Source organism: Ranitomeya variabilis, chromosome 1 (assembly GCF_051348905.1).
Source record: "Ranitomeya variabilis isolate aRanVar5 chromosome 1, aRanVar5.hap1, whole genome shotgun sequence".
Classification (NCBI taxonomy): Eukaryota; Metazoa; Chordata; class Amphibia; order Anura; family Dendrobatidae; genus Ranitomeya; species Ranitomeya variabilis.
In genome coordinates this window covers 267,603,603-267,619,492 of record NC_135232.1, presented here as the reverse complement: position 1 = coordinate 267,619,492, position 15,890 = coordinate 267,603,603, and the positions used below count along the sequence as shown (strand labels likewise).

Sequence of the window (15,890 nt, the reverse complement as noted above, 5' to 3'; positions counted from 1 at the left end):
GTCTGGACAAGATGAAGAAAAGAAAGAGAACGACTCCAGTCTGTGACGTCATCTATAAGGTACCTGAATGTAATTTTTTTTTTTTTGTGATACTGGCAATGCCTCATCAACATATTCATACTTTTCAATGATCAGCATGAATGATCGCTTGGTATTTCCACCAACCTCTGACCACAAAAATGAAAACTTGCCAAAAAGCAAACTACTATCTAATGTGTATGGCCAATTTATCTGGCATCTATAATGTATTATCAGTTGCCTTATTTGTGTTGTGCCCTAATCTGTTCCTCCTAATATTGGTGATTGTAGTTCACATAAAATTGATTTATGATTACATTTCAGATTAAAGTGGTTGTGTGAGCCGGAATAGTGGGGGGGGTGTATGACTACAGGAGACAGATTAACAACTCCGGTAAGTAATGGGCAAGAAAATTTAGAAAATAAAAGCCATGTTATTTCACAGTCTGAATAAAAATATGTCATTCTTTCTTTTGCTCAGTTTGCAGGATGATAAGATCTGATACTGAATAAAAAATACAGATCTAGTGCAAAAATAGCTTTAGAAAACAATACAAACCACAGCAATAAGATGTAGACTTACCTTTACCTTGCTAAGCATGAAGTTCCTTATCTCAGCAGAAAGAGAAAACTAACTTGTTTCTGGGATTTTCTCTAACATTTTATGCTAGGCCTTGGCTCCCCCTCCTTTTGGTTTAAAGGGTTAACACCCCCCCCAAAAAAAAAATAAAAATAAAAAAACAACACAACCCTGTGCCTTTGTTAACAAGTTGTCAGGTGCATTTCACAAAACTAAGTGGAAACCATGCTCTCTGGCCTGTCTAAACACAATTTACATCTTCTAATAGAGTCATTTCCATACCTTTTCTGATGGTGTAAATCAGATTCAGTGAATAAGAAGAATGGGGCACTAGGCTTTTCAGATTTAAATACTATTGCTTATTAGAGAACATTTGTGGGCATGTTGTATGGTACATACGCTCACATAATTATGTTGTCAAATGAGGAATTCAAGAGAACACCAAATCCAAATAGAGGTTTTAGAAAGATGGGTCTTACACAACTTAATATACATATACATGAGTATACATACTGCGGGAGAAATAAGTATTGAAGACAAATTTTCTAAGAAAATATATTTCTAAAGGTGCTATTGACATGACATTCTCACCAGATGTCGGTAACAACTCATCCAATCCACACAAGCAAAGAAATCAAAATAAAGATGTCCATAAATTAAGTTATGTGTAATAATGAGAAATGACACAGGGAAAAAGTATTGAACACATGAAGAAAGATGTGCAAAAAACCATGGACAGTCATGACACTGAACATCTATAATTAGAAAGCAATTCTGTCACTTAGGCTATGTTCACACTTGCGTACCGGGGCTTTGAGGACGGCTGCATACTTCCTCCCTGAAGCTCCACCCACTTTTGTTTAGGTCTGCCTACTTCTGCATTCGTCCTGCCTACCTATCTTTAACATTGGGTATGCAGGACATGCGGATGTATGCGTGCATCCACATACATCCGCATGTCCTGCGTACCCAGTGTTAAAAATAGGTACGCAGGACGCATGCAGAAGTAGACGGACCTAAACGGAAGAAGTGCGGAAGTGGGCAGAGCTTCAGGGAGGAAGTACGCAGCCGTCGGCAAAGCCCTGGTACGCAAGTGTGAACGTAGCCTTAGGCCCCTTTCACACTTCCGTCTTTTGTCCTCCGTCGCAATCCGTTGTTATGGGCAAAAAACGGATCCTGCAAATGTGCTTGCAGGATGCGTTTTTTGCCCATAGACTTGTATTAGCGACAGATCGTGACGGATGGGCACACGTCGCATCCGTCGTGCGACGGATGCGTCGTGTTTTGGCGGACGCGACGCACAAAAAAAGTTCAATGTAATTTTTTTTTGTGCGACGTGTCTGCCATTTTCGACCGCGCATGTGCGGCCGAAACTCCGCCCCCTCCTCCCCGGACTGCAGAATGGGCAGCGGATGCCTTGAAAAACTGCATCCGCTGCCCACGTCTTGCAGTTATTTAACAACGTCCGTCAGTACGTCAGCCCGACGCATTGCGACGGGCCTGTACCGACGGAAATGTGAAAGAGGCCTTAGCGAACAATTACATCAGCTGGTTCAACTGATGACCTATAAAAAGGTGTCTTATTACCAAGGAGCCACACAAGAAACATCTCATGATGGGTAAAACCAGTGAGATGTCGCAATACCTTTGCAACCTAATTCTTGCAAAACATACTGATAGCATTGGTAACAGAAGAATTTTTCAACTGCTGAAGGTTCCAGTGAGCACTGTTAGGGCCATAATCCAGAAGTGGGAAGAACATTATTTCACCATAAACCAGCTGTTCCCAGAAGATTTCAGATGGAGGAATGAAAAGAATTATCAAAGAGTTGTCCAAGAGCCAATTACCACCTCTGGAGAGCTACAGAAAGACCTGGAATCAGCAGGTACAATTGTTTCAAAGAAAACTATAAGTAATCCACTGGACCTCCGTGGCCTGTATGCATGCTCAACACACAAAATTATAGCTGAGAGAAGCTTGCTGATGGTTATAGGGAGTGATTGATTTAAGTTATTTATTCCTAAGGGTGAGCAATCAAACATTATTATGAGGGTGCCAACAATTTTGTCTGGCCCATTTTTGGTGTTTTGTGTGAAATTATGTCCAATTTTAATTTTTTTTCCTCTGTTTTTTCATGTTGCTCCAATACACACAAAGGAAATAAACATGTGTATAACAAAACATGTGTAATGGTAATAATTTTCTGGGAGAAATACTTCATGTTCTGGAACAATTTTAAAGGTGCAAACATTTTCGGCCATGACGGTAAGTACTATTGCTTACTAGAAAATGTGGACATGTTGTATGTTACGCACACAATTGCACATGACCAGGTCTTGAACTGAGGAATTTAAGTTCATATCAATTCCAAATAAAAATCTAGAAATAAAAAATTAGAAACATGCATCTTTTCATATATAATATATTGTATGTGTATACACATATGCCACATGTGTATAGAAATAAAAAGGAAAGACAGACTCTTGATAAAATATAAATATTATTTTATTTGCATTTGTAGGATTTTTATAGCCTTTTATATAGGAGATCATGCACCAGACTAAATAAATTAAAAGTGCAAAAAAATGGAATAGTTCTCATTTTTGGTAAACCTTGCATGTAAGCACCTACACTTTGATCTATCTAGAGACAAAGTCATAGTATAATTTGTACATAAAATCCAGAATTGCATTGCATGCAATCCCAAAGGAACTGTTTGCTATTTACTACATGCTGTTCTAGTTTTCTCATTGTTTTAATTCTTTAGCCCCGAATATTTGACCTTAATGGCTAATGTGTCAGATAAAAAGGAGAACTGTTGTCTAAACAAATGTTCAGCAGCCCATTATCATCACAATCCCCCTGCGGTTCATCCTAAGAGAAAGTGCTAATTATTTCAACAAATGGGGTGGTACAATTCTGCCATAGGACACATCTTGTCCATCAGATTGGGTTGTGGGGGGAAGGTCCAAATTGACATGGAAAGTACAGTACCCCAGGCTCTTTATCTTTCACAGTTGCATAACAGTTGCTTTTCTTAATTCAATAGTCGGATTACATTTGACCATGCAAAGGAGACATACAAATAATAACATACTTGTCATAAAAATAGAGGCAGAACAATTCATAAATACTTCACAATTTCTGCATTTTTTGTAATGTAGCATCTCAATGTATATACAGCTGTGCTCAAAAGTTTAAATACCCACGCAGAATTTTTGCTTTCTTGGCCTTTTTTCAGAGAATATGAATGATAAAACCAAAACTTTTCCTCCACTCATGGTTAGTGATCGGGTGAAGCCATTTATTGTCAAACTACTGTGTTTTCTCTTTTTAAAATCATAATGACAACCCAAAACATCCAAATGACCCTGATCAGAAGTTCACATACCCTGGTGATTTTGGCCTGATAACATGCACAGAAGTTGACACAAATGGGTTTCAATGGCTACTAAAGATAACATCCTCACCTGTGACCTGTGACAAATGCCAGGAAAATTGTTTGGGATGTAAAGAAAAACCCACAAATAACATCAGCTGAAATACAGGACTCTCTGAAAACTAGTGGTGTGGATGTTTCAAGATGCACAAGAAAACACAGTAGTTTGACAATAGATGGCTTCACCCAACCTCTAACCATGAGTGGAGAAAAAGGTTTGGTGCTATCATTCATATTCTCTGAAAAAAGGCCAAGAAAGCAAAAATTCTGCCGAGGTATGTAAACTTTTCAGCACAACTGTAGCAAGGGACAACAATATCGCTGCTGCATTGGGTGGTGGGTCAACTACTCCATAAAAAGTGGTATAAAGCAACCATGGAACTATTTCTCATCTCCTGAGAATCAGCAGGAAGGCTTTGTTCACATTATGTGAAGGTTTCAGCATATACAATGGTATAGCCATTCAGTGCATGCGATGCCCACTATCCCAATTCCTACACTAGATACTGTTTTTTGTGATGGCACCGCTGTATAAGGTTTTTTTTTAATATGGACTGACAGGCGGCACTAAACGATCGCTGATTGATAAACCTTTGCCGATTATCGGTCATTTAAAAGCCTGTTTACACAGGCAACCCGCAACAAACGGTGCACAATGAACGATCTGTAATAGATTGCTCAGTACCCATTGACTGCCATAATTTATAGTTTATACAGGACGATGCAATGCCAACAACTATAATCCTCTTCGCTACACAAAAGATCATTTTTACCTAACGAATGACAGTTTATTGGGTGGCCCGCAACCTGCTTACATGTAAATAGCATTCTTAAGAAGTTTTGTTGATGATCTTTCAGGCCATGTTCACCCAATCAGTATTTGGTCAGTATTTTACCTCAGTATTTGTAAGCCAAAACCAGGAGTGGGTGATAAATACAGAAGTGGTGACGTGTTTCTATAATACTTTTCCTCTGATTGCTTCACTTCTGGTTTTGGCTTACAAATACTGAGGTGAAATACTGACCAAATACTGAATGGCCTTACTGTAAATGGAGTTTAAGAAAGAGCAGTCTACAGGTCCCCACACACATCAGACTAAGGTCATTGGTGTCTGGCAGCAGCATAAGACCTGAGCATTCATGTGTTTGGGGGGAGTAGGAAGAGTGTATGGACACTTTATTGGCTTGCGTCAGAAGACTGGAGGTCTAAAGAGACGTGCGACTTTTCTGACTCGTACACCAAAACTACACACTTGGTGAACAATTACTGTCAGGTTCTGTATTCAAGTATTATACATGCAGCTGATTTTTTAGCAGCTTTTTAATGTAGAAACATTATTGAGGTAATTTTCTTAAGGAGTGGATGGATGTACATTATTGCAAAGTCCAAGTGCAGGCAGAAATGGGAAGAAATCTCATAAAGGAATTTTATAGTTGTCATTTGAATTCCTGCTCCAAACTGAAAAATCCAACTTTGCTGCAAGAAAAGTGAGAAGGACAACATTTCTGTGCACCCACTACATAATGCATAGTATTCCTTCTTTCACAGACTGGTGGATTTGATCTCCTGAGGTCCAAGCCAGCCATTTTCCTCTCTGCGTGGTTTAGCTCTCCAAGCTGTAAATTCTTCAGTGATTTCTAAAACATTTTTTCCTTTGGTCTCTGGGAGGTAGAATCCAATATATAAAGTGGTGCTGACGCAGACCACTAGAAATGGCATAAAGCAAAAATGGCGAAGTCCTTGCTGAAACAGAAGAAAAACATTGAGTATATTGTAATAATTTGCAGTGAAGACCTGAAATAAAAATGTAAGGTTATGGTAGAGTGGGCAGGTAATATCAAAGGATAGTGCTATATGGTTTCCAATACAGGTAGAAAAGATTCGCTGATGTACACAGGCCAAACAAGTGCCAACATTTTAATTTGTAGCAAAAATGCACAAAATGTGCAACATGTGAAGAAACCTTTAGTAGAGGTTCGACTTCAAGACCAATTGTCTGAAAACTTAATTACTCTCTGATTTGATTCGTGAGGAGTGTACCCTCCTGTCCTAAAAAGATAAGAAAGAGCCGGCACCATATAACACACTGCAGAAGACTCAGAAAGTGGGCTAATGACATAAGGCTTGGCCAAGTGGGCTCACCTATAATGCCATGCAGCTATCAAATCACAAGGTCTAGTAAGGTGGTCTATCACAGCCAGTATAAACGAAATACAGGGATTTTATTATGGAAGTCCTAAAAAAATATTCCCTAGATCAGTGCTCAAACTGTGAGGTTGGCCCCATCAATAAGGCACCCCTTACTTGTTGGTGATGCGGAGTAGGAGGGCATTATACAAAGCCATTATTACAAGCAGCACAGGCCTGTGCCTGGTTGCAGCAATCTCAGATTTCATAATTGGTTCAGTAAACAAATAAAATATAATTTAAGTTTTTCATTTTGGCATGGACTTCCATCACTAATGGAGAGGAACAGGCATCACCTTGGTCTGCCTGGTGAGATCCCAGAAGATAAAGCTAGGAAATACTTGCCCTAGATACCCATAGAAAGCCTATAATACATATTAGATAAGTTTATATGACTGTAGAAAAAGTAAACCAAAGAGTGCAGCAGCATACTGTGAGCGCTAAGATGTATGCAAATATTAAATATGTGAAATTAAAACTGCATTACTGCAATACAAAATGTACATATAAAATGAAGGCATTTAGCACACAAATTAGCTAATTCATGTGTGTCCACCAGCCACATCAAGGTGTACCTTTCTCAGATATGCCTCTTCTAGGCCAAAAGCCTTAACATTGAGGGTATGTGCACACGTCCGGATTTCTTGCAGAAATTTCCTGAAGAAAACCGGAAATTTTCTGCAAGAAATCCGCATATTTTTTAATGCATTTTTTCCCCGTTTTTTTCGCGTTTTTTTAGCATTCTGCAAGCGTAATTAGCTAAAGTTTTCCAAGCGATCTGTAGCATCGCTTGGAAAACTGACTGACAGGTTGGTCACACTTGTCAAACATACTGTTTGACAAGTGTGACCAACTTGTTACTATAGATGCTGCTTATGCAGCATCTATAGTAAAAGATAGAATGTTTAAAAATAATAAAAAAAAAAAAAAAAAATGGTTATACTCATCCAGACGATCTCCTCAGCGGCGTCCGTTCCTATAGATGCCGGTGTGGTTCAGGACCTGTGATGACGTCTCGGCTTGTGATTGGTCGCGTGAGTCACATGAGCGGTCACGCGACCAATCACAAGACAGTGACGTCATCACAGGTCCTGAACCACACCATCTATAGGAACCGAAGAGAGAGCATGCACCGGAGAGGCGGGAACACTTCGGGGGCCATCACAGGGTGAGTATAGGACTATTTTTTATTTTAATTCTTTTTTTTGACCAATTATATGGTGCCCAGTCCGTGGAGGAGAGTCTCCTCTCCTCCACCCTGGGTACCAACTGCACATAATCTGCTTACTTCCTGCATGGTGTGCACAGCCCCGTGCGGGAAGTAAGCAGATCAATGCACTCCTAGGTGTGCGGAATCCCCGCAATTCCGCATTTTTAATGAACATGTTGCTTTTTTTTCCGTGATGCGATTTTTTCACGGAAAAAATCGCAACATTTGCACAAAAAATGCGGAATACCCTGTAAATAATAGGAGGCATATGTAAGCGTTTTTTTCGCGTTTTTATCACGTTTTTATAGCGAAAAAACGCGAAAAAAACGCGAAAAATCCTGAACGTGTGCACATGGCCTTAAAGGACAGGAAAGATACAGCACTGATTGAAAATAGTCTTAGCCTGATGAGAGGATGGCTGAGCCAAGGAGGCAGTCTGGAGGTTGTAATCTGTTCAGAGAACGATAAGCCTTGATATGGCTGGGGGAAGCATGAATTGGCCAATTTGTGAGATGAGATAAGGGCTTTCATTTTATAAGCATAATCTATATGGAAGCAATGCAATCTAAATTTTATATATTTAATGTTTGTATATATCTTAGGGTACCGTCACACAGTGCCATTTTCATCGCTACGACGGCACGATTTGTGACGTTGCAGCGTCGTATGATTATCGCTCCAGCGTCGTAGACTGCGGTCACACTTTGCAATGCACAACGCTGGAGCGATAATTTCATGACGTATTTGCGATGTAGAAGCCGTTGGTTACTGTGCGCACATCGTATACAACCTGTGTCACACGATGCAATCATGCCGCCACAGCGGGACACTAGACGACGAAAGAAAGTTTCAAACGATCTGCTACGACGTACGATTCTCAGCGGGGATCCGGATCGCAGTAGCGTGTCAGACACAACGATATCGTAACGATATCGCTAGAACGTCACGAATCGTGCCGTCGTAGCGATCAAAATTGCACTGTGTGACGGTACCCTTAGTGCATACCGTGTGCTACCAGTGGTACATATCCTGTTGTGTGAAAAAGTGTTTCCCCCTTCCTCATTTCCTAATCTTTTGCATGTTTGTCACACACAAATGTTTCAGATCACCAAACAAACTTAAACATTAGACAAGGATAACACAAGTAATCACAAAATGTAGTTTTTAAATGAAGGTCTTTATTATTAAGGGAAAAATAAACCCACGCGTACAGGGCCCGTGTGAAAAAGTGATTGCCCCCTAAACCTAATAACTGATTGGATCACCCTTAGCAGCAACATCTGCAATCAAGCGTTGTCCTGCTGTATAACCAAAGTGCGCTTTAGCATGAAGTCACGAACAGATGGCTGGACATTCTCCTTCAGGATTCTTTGGCAAACAACAGAATTCATAGTTCCATTTACCACAGCAAGTCTTCCAGGTCCTGAAGCAGCAAAACAGCCCCAGACCACCACACTGCCACCATCATATTTTACTATTGGTATGATGTTCCTTTTCTGAAATGTTGTTTTACTTCTACGCCAGATGTAATGCGACAACTTTTGTCTTCTCAGTCCACAGAGTATTCTCCCAAAAATCTTGGGGATCATCAGATTTTTTCAGGCAAAACGGAGATGAGCATTTATGTTCTTATTGCTCAGCAGTGGTTTTCGTCATGACGGCCATTTTTGTCCAGTCTCCTTCTTATGGTGAAGTCATGAACACTGACATAAAATGAGGCAAGTGACGCCTGAGGTTCTTTGGATGTTGCTATGTGGTCTTTTGTGACCTCTTAGATGAGTCATCATTGCTCTCTTGGGGTCATTTTGGTCTGCCAGCCACTTTTTGGAAGGTTCACCACTGTTCCGTTTTCGCCATTTGTGGATAATGGCTCTCACTGTGGTTCGCTGGAGTCCCAATGCTTTACAAATGGCTTTAAAACCGTTTCCAGACTGATAGCTCTCAATTACTTAGTTTCTCATTTGTACCAGAATTTCTTTGGATCACGGCATGATGTCTAGCATTTGAGGATCTTTTGGTCTACTTCACTTTGTCAGGCGGGTCCTATTTAAGCGATTAAGAACAGGTGTGGCAGTAATCAGGCCTAGGTGTGGCTGGGGAATTTGAACTCAGCTTCCTAAAGATGTGATAAACCACAGTTTAGGCCAGTCTCACACGTCCAGATAATTCCGGTACCGGAAAAATCGGTACCGGAATTATCCGTGTCCGTGTGCCCGTGCGTTTCTGTGGCACATCAGTGTGGCACACGTGTGCTGCCCGTGTGCCGACTGGGTACCACACGCACCGTGCAGGAGACAGCGCTAGAGATAAGCGCTGTCCCCCCCACGTGGTGCTGAAGCCGCCATTCATATCTTCTCTGCAGCAGCGTTTGCTGTAGAGAAGATATGAATAATCCTTTTTTTTGTTTGTTTCTCGTGTTTAACATAAAGATCCTTGTCCCCACCCCCCTCCCACCTCCTGTGCGCCCGCCCGCTGTTATGAATATACTCACCCGCCTCCCTCACTGGCGCTGCTTCCTGTCCTGGCCGCACCTTCTACTGTATGAGCGGTCACGTGGGGCCGCCGATTACAGCCATGAATATGCGGCTCCACCTCCCATAGGGGTGGAGCCGCATATTCATTTCTGTAATGGGCGGCCCCATGTGACCGCATACAGGAGAAGCTGCGGCCAGGATAGGACACTGCGAGGGAGGCGGGTGAGTATTTTAGTAACAGCGGGCGGGCGCACAGGGGGTGGGAGGGGGGTGGGGACATGGATCTTTATGTTAAACACGAGAAACAAACAAAAAAAAGGATTATTCATATCTTCTCTACAGCAAACGCTGCTGCAGAGAAGATATGAATGGCGGCTTCAGCACCATGTGGGGGGGACAGCGCTTACTGTAGCGCTGTCTACTGCACGGCACACGGACAACGTCCGTGTGCGGTACGTGTTTTACACGGACCCATTGACTTTAATGGGTCCGTGTAATCCGTGCGCTCCCACGAATACTGACATGTCTCCGTGTTTGGCACACGGAGACACGGTCCGCAAAAAATCAATGACATCTGCACAGATGCATTGATTTCAATGTGTCTACGTGTGTCAGTGGCTCCGGTACGTGAGGAAACTGTCACCTCACGTACCGGAGCCACTGACGTGTGAAACCGGCCTAAGTGATATTTTAAGGTGGGGGCAATCACTTTTTCACACAGGGCCCAAGTAGGTTTGGATTTCTTTTTCCCTTAATAATAAAGACCTTCATTTAACCCCTTAAATACCTCCGATACGCCTTTCAACGGCGGCACCGCTTTTTAACGGCGCTGAGAAATAAGTGAATAGCGCCCCCCCAGGGTCGGAATCTCTCTGGGTTAGCCGAGACCCCAGAGAACATAATTTGGGTCTGTTTTTACCGACCCCAGTGTTGCGGTCGCCGTTATTAACAGAATAATGGCGACCGCAAAAAAAAAGTCTGATTTCCCATTTAATTTCTCTCTCCTCTGATGTGATCGCACATCAGAGGAGAAATGGGGTCCCCCGATTCCTCACGGTAACTTTGGAGTCCCTGTAACCACCCCGTGAAGTCCCCCGGGCCGCTGGTGTCTTCTTCCGGGAAGAAAATGGCGGGCACATGCGTAGTGCGCCCAACGAAATCTGCCGGCTGGCACCCAGCAACAATAGGACATTTTTCCTATTGGTTCATTTTGATCACTGTGATAGACCCTATCACAGTGACTAAAATAAAAATAATACTAAATCAAACCCCCCTTTATCACCCCCTTAATTAATTAAAAATAATAAAATAAAAAAGTGTTTATTTTCATTTTTCCATTAGGGTTAGAGTTGGGCTAAAGTTAGATTTGGGTTAATGTCAGGGTTGGGCTAGGGTTGGGTTAAAGTTAGGGTTAGGGTTGAGATAGGGTTAAGGTTGGGCTAGGGTTAGGGTTGGGGCTAGGGTTGGGCTAAAGTTAGGGTTGGGTAGGGTTGGGGTTGGGCTAGGGTTGGGACTAGGGTTAGGGTTGGGGCTAAAGTTAGGGCTGGGCTAAAGTTAGGGTTGGGCTAGAGTTAGGGTTGGGCTAGGGATAGGGTTGTGATTACAGTTAGGGTTGGGATTAGGGTTAGGGGTGTGTTAGGGTTAGGTTTGTGGTTAGGATTGGGATTAGGGTTAGGGTGTATTGGGGTTTGGGTTGTGGTTAGAATTGCGGGGGTTCCACTGTATAGGTACATAGGGGGTCTCCAAATGCGACATGGCGCCACCACTGATTCCAGCCAACTTTGCGTTCAAAAAGTCAAACGGTGCTCCCTCCCTTCTGGGCCCTACCATGCACCCAAACAGTGGCTTTCCCCCACATATGGGGTATCGGCGTACTCAGTAGAAATTGCACAACAAATTTTGTGGTCCACTTTCTCCTGATACCCTTGTGAAAATAAAAAATTGGTTCCAAAGTAAATTTTGTGTGAAAAACGTAAAATGTTCATTTTTTCCTTCCACATTGCTTTAGTTTTCGTGAAGCATCTGAAGGGTTAATAAACTTCTTGAATGTGGTTTTGCGCACCTTGAGGGGTGCAGTTTTTAGAATGGTGTCACTTTTGGGTATTTTCTGTTATATTGACCCCCCAAACTCACTTCAAACGTGAGGTGGTCCCTAAAAAAATGGTTTTGTAAATTTTGTTGGAAAAATTAGAAATTGATGGTCAACTTTTAACCCCTATAACGTCCTAACAAAAAAAAATTATGCTTCCAAATCCGTGCTGATGTAAAGTTGACATGTGGGAAATATTATTTATTAACTATTTTGTGTGCCACGACTCTCTGATTTAAGGGTACAAAAATTAAAAGTTTGAAAATGGCTAAATTTTCAAAAATATTTGCCAAATTTCCGTTTTTTCATAAATAAACGCGTTAATCCAAAGAAATTTTACCACTAACATGAAGTACAATATGTCATGAAAAAACAATCCCAGAATCAGTGGGATACGTTGAAGCGTTCTAGAGCTAAAACCTCATAAAGTGACAGTAAAAATTGGCTTGGTCATTAAGTACCAAATGGGCTCTGTCATTAAAGGGTCTGAATACTTATGACCATGTGATATTTCAGTTTTTCCTTTTTTATAAATTTGCAAAAATTTCTACATTTCTGTTTTTTTCGGCATAATGCACATCCCCAAAGTCATCCATGTAGTATAATACACAGCCCATAGTCATACATGTAGTATAATACACAGCCCATACACATACATGTAGTATAATGTACAGACAAAGTCAACTATATAATATAATATTCAGCCTATAGTCATCCATGTAGTAGTATTCACTGATTAAAAAAATAAATACTCACCTTCTCTCCGCTCCATCGCTGCACGGTGTCCTCTTCTGCAGCCGGCAGCTGACTTCAGCATATAAGCTACGGGAAAACATGAAGTCACTGCCATGCACTCCAGGTAATGTGCACGGCGACGTCAGCTGCATGCCTCTGATTGGCTGGCAGTGTGCACTGACGTGCACGGACCCGTTGAGTCAGTGTGCGGCAATACACTTCATCTGAACGTGTGTCCAAGGATGCACATCCAGCTGAAATATTTACTGGCATCAGCGGGCCCCTCACGTGCCGGGCCTGGTCGCAGTGGCATCTGCTGCGACCACGATATTTACGCCCCTGGCCGCGGCACTGTTTTATTTGCATATAATATAGTCAAGGCAGTTTGCATCTGTTCACACTTGCTTCATTCTTAAAGTAGCCAGAAATTGTCCAGACAGGAAGACAGAGCTGGGATTTTACTATGAGAATTTTGGTTGCAAGTGATTAGGTTTTTAAATGACATGATGGAAGCTCTGGTTCCCCTGAAATTGCTAGAAGTGATTGACCTGTTGGACCTGCACTGTGGGACAGCAGACAAGTTCTTTGCCATATAGATGACATGGATACAGTCTCTCCACTCTGTACAATTTAGGGCATCCTAAATTATCCACACTATGCCCTCTGCCATCTAACCCTACCATGCTACATTGCCCACTGATGCTTCCTGAGATTGAAGGTTGATGTGTGGATCGAGGCGCACCAACTGAATTCTAGCAGTATGTCTGATGAGTAAACTATCTGTTCATATCGCTGGAGGGCTGAGAATCTAATTCTGATATTTGTGTTGTTTCTCCAATTTTTTGAATCAGTATCCAGAAGGTGAAGTCACACGACGTACTGTATTTAGGTTACAATACAACTTTTGTACTGAATGTAAAGTCTTCCATTCTCACAGGATTGTATGGCACAATGTCTAATTTACCTTTTGCTTGTTTATAAGTAAAACTCATTTAAATTAGAAGAAGTGAACAGTTTGCACTCACCACAATAAAAGGAAAGGCTAAGCCTACCACAAATAGTGTTAGCCACATGATGGAGCCACAGATCATGTATGCAGCAGGACGGGCCATCTGGTCAAATATCTCAGCCGGCATTAAACCAGTAACTCCAGCTGTTAGTTTATCGAGAAAAAGAAAAGACATATCAGCAATGAAACTCTATAGTAATATTCCATCAATAATACTAATTACATTAACCTCTTAATGACCGCCGATACGCATTTTAACAGCGGCAGTTAAGGGGCCTTATTCCTCAGCGCCGCTTTTTAAAGACGCTGAGAAATAAGCGTATAATGCACCCTAGCGTTGGAAAATCTCTGGGGTCTCAGGTACTGGGATAGCTAAAACCCCTGAGAACATGAATTGGGTCGGATTTTAGCACCCCCAGTCACGTGATCACCGTTATTCACCAAATAATGGCGATCACAAAAACAAGTCTGATTTTCCATTCACTTCTCTCTCCTCTGATATGATCTAGCATAACAGAGGAGAGAGTAATGGGGTCCTCTGACCCCCCCCATCCCCCGTACCTCCTCCATCCTAAGATCCTCCTGCTCCCTCCCCTGGCCCTCTGTGTCATTGTGTCATCTTCCTGGAAGATACCCGACAACAATAGATTTTTCCTATTGGTTCATTTTGATCACTATGATAGACCCTATCACAGTGATCAAAATAAAAAAAATTGTAAATCAACCCCCTTTGTCACCTCCTTAGTTAGACAAAAATAATAAGATAATTTTTTGTTTTAATTTTTTACATTCTTTGCAGTTAGGGTTAGAGTTGGGGCTAGGGTTGTGTTGGGGTTAGGGTTGTGTTGGGGTCAGGGTTGTGTTGGGGTTAGGGTTGTGGTTATGTTTGTGTTGCGGTTACGATTGGGGTTAGGGTTGTGTTAATGTTAGGGTTGGGCTAGAGGTTAGGGTTGGGACTAGGGGTGTGTTGGGGTTAGGGCTGTATTAGGGATGGAGTTAAAATAGGGGGGGGTTTCCACTGTTTAGGTGCATCAGGGGTCTCAAAAAGTCAAATGGTGCTCCCTACTTCTGAGCCCTGCCATGCGCCCAAACAGTAGCTTTCCCCCACATACGTGGTATCGGCGTATTCAGGAGAATTAGAGCAACAAGTTTTGTGGTCCATTTTCTCTTTTCTTGTGAAAATAAAAAAGTTTGGTTCCAAAATAAATTTTTTGTGAAAAAAGTTAAATCTTCATTTTTTCCTTCCACATTGCTTTAGTTCTCATGAAGCACTTGAAAGGTTAATAAACTTCTTGAATGTGGTTTTAGGCACCTTGAGGGGTGCAGTTTTAAGAATGGTGTCACATTGGGTATTTTCTGTCATATTGACCTCTCAAAGTCACTTCAAATGTGATGTGGTCCTTAAAAAAAATGGTTTTGTAATTTTTGTTGGGAAAAGGAGAAATTGCTGGTCAACTTTTAACCCTTATAATGTCTTGACAAAAAAAAAATTATGTTTCCAAAATTGTGCTGATGTAAAGTAGACATGTGGGAAATGTTATTTATTAACTATTTTGTGTGACACCCCTCTCTGATTTAAGGACACAAAAATTAAAAGTTTGAAAACTGCAAAATTTTCAAAACTTTTGCCAAATTTCAGTTTTTTTCATAAGTAAACGCAAGTTATATTGAAGAAATGTTACCACTAACATGAAGAACAATATGTCATGAAAAAAAAATCCCGAAATCAGTGGGATACGTTGAAGCGTTCTAGAGCTATAACCTCATAAAGTGAAAATGGTCAGAATTGCAAAAATTGGCTTGGTCATTAAGTACCAAATTGCCTCTGTCACTAAGGGATTAAGTAAAGGAGATGTATAGGTTCTGTGCTTAAATATGTGCCCGGTAGGACATTTGTCTTCCAAATTATGTAAGTACGGCAGTACTGTGCTTACCTGGACCAATTCCAAAGCTCAGGATATAAGCAAAAATACAGACCATGCTGAGATACGGCATCCATATAATGTGTTCCTAGAGAACAGGAAACTTTTGTTTAGGCTAAAAGAGATTAAATATTCAATAGCAAAAAATAGTTTAAATGAATATCAGTATACTTCAGACAGGCCGACCGCTTTTGATATGCACAGAACAATCAGTAATAGCTGGAT

At 41.4% G+C, this 15,890-nt stretch overlaps 1 protein-coding gene across 1 annotated transcript in view; it reads right to left on the bottom strand.

Annotated features, from left to right (window-relative positions):
* Window positions 1-3,088: 3,088 nt before the first annotated feature.
* The window catches only part of SLC2A11 (solute carrier family 2 member 11), a 100,964-nt gene continuing 88,162 nt past the window's right edge, over window positions 3,089-15,890 (bottom strand). Inside the window, exons 10-12 of the mRNA XM_077293456.1 lie at window positions 15,678-15,753; window positions 13,760-13,887; window positions 3,089-5,782 (exon numbers count right to left, since the gene is read on the bottom strand). Of these exons, the coding sequence (XP_077149571.1) occupies window positions 5,582-5,782; window positions 13,760-13,887; window positions 15,678-15,753 (405 nt within the window). The 3' untranslated portion in view covers window positions 3,089-5,581. The remainder of the gene's footprint in view (window positions 5,783-13,759; window positions 13,888-15,677; window positions 15,754-15,890) is intronic.